General features: G+C 39.9%; 1 protein-coding gene across 2 annotated transcripts in view; it reads right to left on the reverse strand.

The window, feature by feature from the left end:
* Positions 1-3,022: 3,022 nt before the first annotated feature.
* kiaa1328 (KIAA1328 ortholog) overlaps positions 3,023-11,297 on the reverse strand; it is a 12,037-nt gene continuing 3,762 nt past the window's right edge. Inside the window, exons 6-12 of one of the 2 annotated variants that reach the window (XM_017036617.2) lie at positions 8,658-8,782; positions 7,625-8,010; positions 7,281-7,499; positions 6,941-7,039; positions 6,756-6,805; positions 6,430-6,529; positions 3,023-3,416 (exon numbers count right to left, since the gene is read on the reverse strand). In XM_017036617.2, the coding sequence (XP_016892106.1) occupies positions 3,188-3,416; positions 6,430-6,529; positions 6,756-6,805; positions 6,941-7,039; positions 7,281-7,499; positions 7,625-8,010; positions 8,658-8,782 (1,208 nt within the window). In that variant the 3' untranslated portion in view covers positions 3,023-3,187. Of the gene's footprint in view, positions 3,417-6,429; positions 6,533-6,755; positions 6,806-6,940; positions 7,040-7,280; positions 7,500-7,624; positions 8,011-8,657; positions 8,783-11,297 lie in introns of both variants that reach the window. The other variant, XM_008320416.3, reaches the window with a different exon arrangement.

An 11,297-nucleotide genomic window follows, 5' to 3' on the forward strand; every position in this document is an offset into this window, starting at 1 on the left:
ATCTTAGCTTTTTTACTGGCTGGTGTCAAAACCAGAGTAAAAGTCAAGGTTTGGGACTGATGCTGCCTGATGGGTAGAACTGTAAATGGACTTGACATTAGGTTTTAATGGTCACGAAGTAGATGAAATGTTGATGAATATGGTACGATTAGAAGAGAGCAGTGGCTTCCTACTGCATGAACAGAGGAGGCTTTATGGACTTTCCCATTCAGCAGCAAACGCACCGCTCTGCGCTCTGACATGAAGCATCTCGTCTTCACAGGTCGTTATATTGCCTTGTGTTACGTGTCATTGCACGATTAAATACAAACATAAAAGCATAACGAAACTGTAAAATGAAGCAATAAGTGTGAAAAGCCATTCATCCATTGCCGGTGCTGCTGCACAGAGGTTCGGGTTCACATTGTTTTAGCGTACAGTCTTATAACAGCTGACAAGAATGGTACGAACGCCGACTGCACACCTGCAAAAGGTCAACAGACGGAGATTCCTTGGACCCAGGGCTTAACACATTTTCAGCTGGTGGAGATTACTCGATGAATATTTATATCTATGAATATTTATAAGGCTATATGACACTTAGGAAGACAATGCTTCCTGTTGGGTGCTGTTACTAGTTTTCCTGTAAACTGCTCATTATACCGTTTCCCCGGCGTCTGTGTCTAACCTTTTTCGCAGATTGAATTATTTAGCATTTACCTTTCGAATCCAGTGAGGCTTAAAGATGACGGCATCACATCCGAGGACATTTGGGTTTGTATGCCATTTCCTAACAGCCTAAGTTTGGCATACAACGCTCAACCAGGAGACCATCTGGTTTATGTTGGGTTGGTTAGTAACAGCAACCTCAGCTGTAATGGAGCTTTTTAAAAACAACTGGAGCTAAACTTAATTCGCCTGGTATCTGTCATCAACTCGCTGGGTGCCCCCCGAGCAGTGGTTCAATTCCTGGACCGGTTGGGGGAGGGTTTATTGGAATAAGAACGAGGAAAGCAAAACAGGAACGGGATCTAGAATGTCACCAACTTCATCTTCATGTGCTCCAACTTTAAGCTGCAAGTTTACATTAGACAAGCTGAACACGTAGTGGTCCAAAAAAAAACAAGAAACAGAGCAGAGGTTTGAACATTAATTTCTATATATATATAAATATATAAATATATACATAAACTGATGAATATACTGTAAATTGTTTCTTTTTTGCTCTGGTTTCCTCTGTACAAAGGTTTGCATATTTTATAGGACTTTTACTTCTATCTACAAGGACTGGATAAAAAATACTTTAAATACTTAAAAAAATACACATATATATATATATATATATATATATATATATATATATATATATATATATATATATATATGAATGAAAACATGATAATGCTCATTAAACCCAGGTACAAAAAAGTAGTTGATAGAATACGGTTTAAAACTGTAGGACATGACCAAGGCATTTATCCAGAATACAGTCAGGGAGAGCATTGACCTCAGTTAGAGCTTAGACACATGTATTTTATAAAAACAAAAAATGGAACAAAATACTTTGATGGGTTCTATTCAGTTATCTATTTGTTTAGATATTTATTTATAAGTCATGTCTAAGATGAAATGCATGTTTTCATGGCATTATTTTTTTATGAGTTGGTACGTGACCAAATAGTTTTTTATAAAAGATGCATGGGCCACTGACGTGGTCCACAGATGATCATTGTTCCTGTCTGCAGGGCCATGCCTTCAGCACTTCTTTGATATTGGTGAAAAGCTCCTATTGACCAAGTGATGTCAATGAATTTAATTGCTAATTTATCTATTTAATTTATGAATGTTGGTTTGGTTTTTATTTATTTATTTATATATTTTATCATCTGTGCTTTATTCAAGATCCGAGCTCTAACTTCTCACCCGGTCCAAATTCATCATATTTTACCACTGTAGGTGCTGGGATATTCTAGTCATATTTTTTTCTGATGCTGATCAACTATTCATATGAAATAACTGTTGGGGGGAAAAAACTTGATGCAATTCTGCAGCCTTACCTACATGTGTAATTGAAAAAGAAAGCCAGAATCAAAGCAATGTTCAGAAAGTATGGCAAGGTTGTGAAAAAGCTGCTGACCCAGAGGTTTTATTTTTATTTTTTTCGGGGTTTTCCAAACATAGTGAAATCAACTCTTGGTTTAACACATCCCAAGAAATGAACCACTCATCAAATGAACGCTCAGAAGAAAATAAAAAGTTCCTGTGCAGTGGTGTGCAGTGAGCCAGCATGTTTCCCTTTTAATCCAAGGCTAAACCTAAGGTTAAAGGTCACCACCACTCAACCTCTTAACATTCTGCAGTGAATGATTTGACAGAGCTCTGATCTTGAAGTGATGTGGTCCGCCAAGAGCAAAATTCAATGACAACTGTATCATGTCATCCAAAAACAAAAAGTGTTATTACTTTTTCCAAGTGCTGCCGTCTGTGGTTTCATATCCAGAGATCGGTCGTGTTCCCAGAATCATGTTTTTCTTCATATGATTTTCAAAGTATTCTGGAAATCTCTTTCCCAGTTCAGCACATACGGAAGGAGGGGAAATGAATGTTGCTTATTAAGCTTTGCCAGGGTCCCGATGAGCTGAGCTTCTAATTGGGCAGTGCGCTTTAGGCCCCCGACTCTCCAGACTGCACCGTTCTCTGGTCCCCTGGACTGTTTTTGTAATTTTAAATGAATGATGCGTCTCAGCTTAGCCCAATAATAAAGCACAGTCTAGAATTGAGTGTCCTGTGTTCTGTCGTAATTACAGCTATCGACACACTGCACGTCAAATGTTCGCCGATCCAGACTTTAAAGTGTTTTTCTTTCAAGAAGTAATAAAGTAATTTTATTTTCCAACAACAACCAATGGGAAGACATGGACAGACTTATGATGGTTGTAGCTTCTATATTACAGCTTCATAAATTAACATTTTTATTTGGAGCTTTAGTCAGCTCTTTTGCTGCAAAGGTCTCCAAATATCTTAATTACAAACAAGAAACCAATTTCAATAAATAAAATTGTTTATTAAAGAAAATTGCAACAGAAAAACATAAAAGCCAAGTAATTTAATATTTAAAGTAGAAAATTAAATTAGGATATTTTAAAAAGTTACGACCAGAATAAAATGAGGAGAGTGGATTTGTTTTTTTTCCTGATTTTCTTCCATGTCAGCAAATGAAGAAAATATCCTCAAGGATTTGGCTTTCCTCCAGGTCCTGCTCAGTTGTCTGAGGTTTACGCCTTGTAGAGGTGAGCAGGTTTCTGCCTCCTGGTTTTGGCGTAGTGAGGGCAAGTCTGCTTTGTGTCACTTTGGTCTTTTGGTGGGATGGAATACTCTGCTCACGGACAGAAACAGGACTCAAGATGTCCAGTAACTCAACCAGAGAGAAGTCTGATCTGGAAGGAAAAGATGATATTTGTCATTTACTACCTTCTTGTTACTGCAGACAACTTCAAATTAATTATTTTTTTACAACATTTGCAAGACCCTGTTGAAGGTGAAGTGACAGCTAAACCCTAACAAGCAGCCGTAACTGGTTAAATTGCAAGAACGTCTGACAGGAAAGTCGTTTCTTGTAGGTGGAAGAGAAAAAGAGAAAGGGATCGGGGCTTTCTCCCCTGGAATAGGAATGAGGGAATGTGCAGTGAAATAAATAAACCAAAACGGGGGAGATTAAGCTAATAGAGATTCAATCCCTCAGTCTGCCTGGCTTGATAAATTATTCAGTGTATACACAGCCGACAACAGCCGTTTCAGATACAAAACATGAATTCTTTAAAGCATGGTCCGCTCATGTTGCTAACATAATTCTCTGCACATTAAAGCTGCATCGATTTCCATCGCGCACGGCTCCCAGATTTGGGAAAACTTTGCCATGCTCATGTTGATATGCAGGTGGGAAGTCAGCATGTGGACACGTGTGCAACTTCCAATCAGACCTTGATGTGCAGATTTTCTTTTTTTTTTTTTCAACATTGATTTTTTTTCTTCCACAGGCAGTACACAGTTGTGGCTGAAAAGCATTAAAAGTAAGTGTTCTGCTTTGGAAACATGTTTGCATGGGCATTAGCACGAGGGAGAAAGAGTGAATGAGGAGAAAGTTAGCCGAGGAATGAAAAGTGATGAAAGAAGAAGACTGGGGCTGAAGAAAGTAAATCTGTCTTCCTCATTTGGTCTTCTGCCTGTCAAATGCAAAGCAGATAGAGAAGACGCGAGGCGAGCAGGAGCAGGAGCAGCGGCGGATGTGTCTAAGGCTGGGAGTGAGAGCGGCTGTGTGGATGCAGAGACAGGCAGAAAGAGAATGCGGAGGAGGGACTTTGGCTGGGATCCGTCTTTCCAAATGTGAGAATTTGCATTTTTATTTGTTGATTTATTTAACAGACAGCGCTCTCAAACAGCCATCCATCAGCAAACGACACGTTAGTAATGAATAATGCATCACTTACCAGACGGTCACAATATATACCATGGAGTGGGGAGGAGGAGGGGGCGCACAGAGGGTAGAAGGGTACAGTTTGGGTATGGAATGGTGCGGAATGGTGCAGTACGCAAGTGCCACAGAGAATGTCAGTGAATTATTCAGAGGCACTTGACTTTTATTTCTTGTACTGAGTTTTCTCTAATGTTATAAGTCTAATAAGTTGTTGTAATTGTATCTCCAGTGCAGCCACATGCACACAGAGAAAGTTCTGTTAACTTCTCCAAGACAAATGTCCCTGAAGTCAACACTCAGAGTATTTTATCAACATGTGCAGACGGTTCACTCTTTGTATTCTTTAGCTTCTTATTAAAATGAGTCGTGACTCCACACAAGCATTCTGATGCAATTATTTAAATTAGTCCTTTGAAACGGGTTTTTTTTAAAATGCTTTAAGTGAAAACACTGACTCTTTTTTTCTACCAATCCTCTTTTACGGTGTTTCTGCTTCTCAAACGCGAAACACCACATTAACCACCACCTTCTCAGCACGCACGTCTTTAACGGTATATTAGGCATCTCTCTCTCTCTCTCTCTCTCTCTCTAACAACGGCCGTGTCTGACCGCCACCTCTGTCATTTGCATTCCAAACAGTTAGATGCCAAACCTATAATGGCCACAGCGTCTATGCCGCATGACAATTTCCGACCCAATCAATAGCAGGCGGGCGATGGCAGGAAGAGTGGTGTTGTGATGAGGAGGGCACACTGGAACTGTCTCATTACAACTTGGATTCATGAAAGGATTAAAGAGGTCACTTGATGTTAATGTGCCAAGTTGTTTTCATGCTTTTCTTGAACGGATTACTGATTTTGCTTGTTGAATGGTGTGTACCTTCTATACAATCAAGAATCAATAACCTCAATTTATAATTACTAATTGTAAATGTAACTGTTATTTAACGAGGCACAATTCAAAGATGAATCGTTACTTTTTAAGCCTCATTTGTTTTTGAATTTCCACAGATTTTTTTTGCATCAACACTGCATTTAATCTTTCTCTGAATCCTGAATAACAACACATAGACTCCTTTCTTTTTAGAATTCTGAGACTTAAGTCAAACTTCGGATTTTAATCTCATGTGATTCTGATTTCCTTCGTCATTCCCACAGGAAAAGCCAATCCTCGCACACTGTCGTTTATTACTGTTCCTGCAAATCCTCTCTCATTTCTTATGTCTTTCTTCCCATTTCAATTTATACCCCACCATCTCCACCTGCTCTTACTTTCTTCATTTCCTGTTTCTCACTTTATCCAATTCTTTTACCCCTCACTCACCCTCAAACACACATTTAAGATCTCGCTCTCTTGCTCTCTCTCTTCCTCTCACTCTCATTTTTTTCCTGTCTCATTACTGTGGCAGAGAGAGAAGGGAAGGCAGTGTGTGCATTCAGGAGTCTGTTCAATTACACCTGCTGCACGGTTCCTGCTAGGTCGACTAATGGAACGCAGCATGTCTCCTGACAGGCAGGCCATAGTGCTAGGTAGACCAGGAAAGCTTCATTTAGTTCTCCACAGCTCCAAAAGTTAGCTTGACTAAGAAATGATATCACTTAACCTCTGAGACAGCAACAACTGCAGTTTTCAAGAAACTACCCAAAAGTCCAACTTTATGTTTAATCTTATAATTTTTACAGCATTTGTTGTAACACCACAAAACAGCTAAACAGAAGACATGAATTACATCTACCGTTATAAGAACTGATGTTACATTACTGCCTTTTGATGTCACCCGACTGTTCTGACAGGATGACATTATGATATTTGAATTGATTATGAATAATCATGATTAATTACAACAGTAATTAATCATGATTAGTCCTGATCAGCCACCCATTAATTTGAGTAGATTTGAGTAAATTGACAGCCCTAATAAAAACATAAAACAAAGGTTAAGCGGTGCAGGAATATGTTACAAATGTGTAATTTACCTGGCCGTGGGGGTCTTGGGGACTGCAGATGTGGACCTGTGCTTACTCAGGCTTTCCGGAGACTTCAGGGGGGATGTGGCTATGTCCTTAGTGGTCTGCTCTGCTGGGAATTGCAAAAGACGTTTTATTTGCAGCAAGGATGAGAGCAGTGAGAGCAATTTTTTTCTTACAGTCATTCTCTTGAAGAATGCTGACAAAATTTTCCATGGAAACAAAGACAATCAAATTCTCCTCAGATATAATGTTCTAAGCAAAGACAATGCTCTATGTGTAGACTATTAGGAACAGATTTAAATGGAACAAAAAAACACAAGAATGTCACTCACCACATGTGGGCTGACTCTTGTCTACAGAAGCAGGGACCTCTTCAGTCACACTGCAGATGACGAACAACATTTTACAATTGATTTTCTTCTGTGACTTAAGTATGCGCATGATCAGTACAAGCATGCATACATAAGTGCATGCACTGAACAGCTGGAGTGTCGGTCTTTCTTCCTACTTAGGTTACCTGGAGGGTAGATCTTGGTAGGGGGGCTGCTCCAGCTGTGGATCTCCATTCCTCATATTTGAGAGGCTGAGCTCTGCCTGAGAAGGAGCTTGCTGGGACCTGAAGAGGAAGGAAAGTATGGATTAAAAAACACTCAAAAGCGAACAAAAGTCCTGAGACTTATGTTTTGAAGCTACCTACACTATCACCTACACTTGGGACAAATGAGTACTGCTACTGCACCATAACACTATACCGTACCAATACCGTAACATATGACAGCACAGCAGAATACGACCTGTGACTGTTAACTACAGTGTTATAACATTCAGTTCTTTCTTCCACAGCCCTTGCGTTCTACCTGCTGTAATCCAAGCGTGTCTGCCGTAGCTGCTGATTCTGTCTGTTGAGCCTCTCTTCTTGTTCCTCAAGTCGTGCCTGCAGCCTCTCTCTCTCCATCTCCAGCTGCATCTTTTGCATCAGCAACTGATGCCTCTTCACTTCCCAGTCCCCGTGACCCAGCAGTGGACTGGTCAGTGCTTCAGTACCATCTGACCTGACAGCGGCCCCACTCTGGACTCTGAAGGTAAACACAAGTATGTTTTGCTTACATTCCAAACATAAGTTTTGCTGTTTCTTGATTAAATGAAGACTTTGTTTGAAAGTGTGGTGAGGTTTTACAGGGGTGACAAGAAGCTGCCATACCTTTCAGAGTAATGTGGTTTGGAAGCATCAGAGACATTAAGGTGGTCGTTTATTTGACAACAGCCTTTATGATAGCACTGTTGCTTTGTTCTGTAGCTACTGTGGTCACCACTGCTGTGGCAATGGTAACATCTGTAACAGGCCTCAATGTGTGGTCCCTTGTGCTCTTCTTTCTGAAAGCCATGCTGTTCGATGGATCCATCCCTTGGTCTGATCTCGCTAACAAACGGCATTGGGCCAGGGTTTCTTGCTGCCTGTGCTGCCCCATTAGTGTGAACCTGAGGTTGATGGACTTGGGGAGCAAAGCTGAGGTATGAGCCATCATGTAGTAAGCCATTAGCTCTGGTAGAAGAAGCACTACTGTAGGCCACATCACTATTGAACACCTGGAGAGAGTGGAGGAAAAAAGACTGTTTTTACCAATTAAGAAGTAGGCTATAATTCATTAGTAATTCAACTAAATCACTACAGCAAACCTAACCATAATCCCATAATAATTCTGATTAGAGTAAAATACAATAAAAAAAATATATTTTTTTTTTATTTCACAAATTAGTTTATGTAATAAATTAAATCTTGCATATTTAAACTCGAAATATGCGAAAAGTTTCAACTGAAAATTTATGTCTGGTAACAGTTGGTCAGCAGTATTATGACATAAACATAAAAGGAAAAGGGCATCCAACATTTGATTGGCGAAGAGACAATGACAAATTTCTTGAAGGTCAAAGTGCAGGGAAACACATTACTCACAGCCACCACAGGATGATGTGGCGTTTGGTTAAAGCATTGTTTCTTACAGTGACTGCAGCCAGAGAAGCCTCTTCACTTACAAAGACTGTCACCTTTACAGGGTTTGGATTACACCGCAGTTCTGTCATAGGCAGTCTTGCGTAGTATTGGACAGACATTGTGATCAAATTTGGACCCATAAACGTACTGATGCACTTCCACATCAAGATGTTTGTTAAACTGAGTATTTGTACTGCAGATCTTCAAGAGTATATGCACTCACCACAAATTCATACTGTACCTTGTTATGAACTTGTGTCTGGCTTAGCTGGGTAATAGTGTCATTGAGCTTGGCCTGTTGCTGAGACAGGTATTTCTGGTAAAGTCCAAGCAGCTCCTGGCATTCTTTGTACTGCTGCTGCAGACCTGGACGAATGAGGTTAAAGAAGATATATGCAGCAATCTTCACTTACTGCTTAGAAGCCTAAAATCCTTAGCTCACAATGGTTGTCCTAAGTTAAGAGCTCAACTTTTCTGTAGAGAAACAACTTTTAACAACAGTGAAAAATCAAGTAAGAGCAACGTCAATTGGTTGTTAATGTTATTACACCTGTATTCTTAGTTCAAAACATTTCTTCAAAGTGGAAAAAAAATGTATTCACTAAAATAATCTTCAATCCTCTACAACCTGGCTTAGCTAAGCCAACCATCAATAGTAAAGAAAATAGCAAAGTTTAAAACATTGACAAAGAAGAGGCCAGCAAAATCAAAGTTGTTGTTGTGGCAAAGAGTTTCCACCATCTGGGTCGGGCCAAGCTGTGTTGAGCTGAGCTGGACAGTGCCGTGCCAGGCTATCTGCCAGACACAGAGCTGGCAGAGACAAGAAAACTAATCTGGAGCGGAACTACTGCTGCGCCTCAGGAGCCCACTAATGACAGTGGCAGCACCACACCAGCACATTCAAAGATAATGAGCAAGAGAATGAAGAGAGTACAAACAAAGACAACTCACACCGATGAAAAAACACCCCTCAGCTTAACTAACTTTTTTAGAACATACATACAAACAAAACACATACAAAAAAAAAAAAACTCAGAGCAGAACTTTCCCACATGCACTACACAAAAGCACACGCACAGATACTTCAATAAAAGGAAGTAGTGCACACACTCTCACCCAAGTCGACCATAAAGTATTACTCTAGGCTGTATCTTTTTTTATGATGGTGGCCCTGATCCCAAAGCTGATGAGTTTCTCAGCATTCATTTAAAAAAGAAAAAACTGTTTTAAAGAGAAAACCAAAGTTCAACATGAAGTCCTATCGAAGGATCAGTTGGCAGAACACTCCATAAGAAAACACTCTGGTTGTTAGAAGACTTCAATCAGGCTGCAAAATGAAACAGGAATAGAAAAGAGAGTACGGAGGACTTTGAATTGAGGGGTAGACACACAGACAAATGCAATCCAGCAGCTTTCATAAATATTGTTTGAAAGTATAAAAACGCTCTGATTGAACCCTCCGTGTGACTACGGCTGCCCCCACCACTGCACTGATAATGTCGGGGAAGTAGTTCTGTATGGAAGGCTTAAGGGCATCACAAGGACATCACATCATGTAAACCAGTGCTTTGAGGTTTATTTATGCAGCATAAATAAGGGTCATGAAGGAGAGGCCCTGGCTTCGTTTGTGTAACAACACTTTATCCCTATCTAAGATTCAGAGAGGAGTGGGAAAAAAAAGACCTGTTGTTCACAATTTGGCAGATTTGCATAGAGACCACTTCAATGTAGGAACTGATAAGACAAAATGTTTATTCCAAAAGTAACAAATGAATGCAAAACAAATCTTGAAGTACCATAAATAACCGTAACATGTCAGGTAGGTGTGTTGACAGATTCGCCAGGTGATCTAAGCTGCGTAGTAACCTGACTACTGATAAATTCTCTTTATTCTGCCTTCCTCTACACTTGACATCTTGGGCACTTCCAAAGCCTCAGATGTCAGCCAACACGGCCAAGCGTCCAGCAGAACCCCTACTTTATATCGCAGCTACACAATGAGTTACTCCTCCCCTCTGCTCCAAAAATACTCTGAATCAAGTGCTTGTGTTGTAGAGGCTTCAAACGGTGCCTGTCAAAGTGATTCACATCCCTGTCAAGCTATGGCTCAAATGAAATAATGAAATCCACTTCAAGGTGGGACAAATTTGCACAGGAGGGGGTAATATTTTAGAGCCTGTTTCAGCACAGCTTGCCAAACAGATTGAGTAGGAATGTGCGGGCAATTGGAGAACAGACCAATGTAAATGAACATGTGCATAAGGAAGTGATGACGGCAAATTAAAGAAAGACAGCTTACATAGCAGATTCAATACTGATTAATCTAAAGAGGATAAAGGATTCAAATAAAAATAAAATGATGTTCTCACAAGCATTCATTTCTAAAATGACTTAAAATACAATAACAAACAAAGCGGTTTGGGGGCAAATCATGTGACATGACATGAAGGAACATGACATATTGCAGTTAAATATTCACAATATACAAATTTGAAAATGAGTACCATTGTCACAATAACATATCAAATGTGATTCATTGTAACATGTTATTATTTACAAGGACCCTGTGATAGATTGTTCGAGTAAAACGGTGCACTGTTAGATGAAAACCATCTCCACCTCTGCCAATGCCAACATGCCTGTAAGTGCAAATAGTGCCCTTCCTTCATAAAATGAGATTCTTGCTCTATGTACCAATTTGTTTCAAATGTCAGCTGAAAACCCCAAATATCACAGGTCCTTTTTTCTCTCATCCTAGATGGCTCGTAGCTAAAGGTAAGGCTTGGCATTCTTTATATTCCTGACAACACTGAATCTTGGTTAGATAAGATAAGCCGAAGCGTAATGGAATTAGTCTTGACAAGACTCATTCGATGTGTTT

Source organism: Cynoglossus semilaevis, chromosome 11 (genome assembly GCF_000523025.1).
Source record: "Cynoglossus semilaevis isolate Cse_v1.0 chromosome 11, Cse_v1.0, whole genome shotgun sequence".
NCBI classification, from domain to species: Eukaryota; Metazoa; Chordata; class Actinopteri; order Pleuronectiformes; family Cynoglossidae; genus Cynoglossus; species Cynoglossus semilaevis.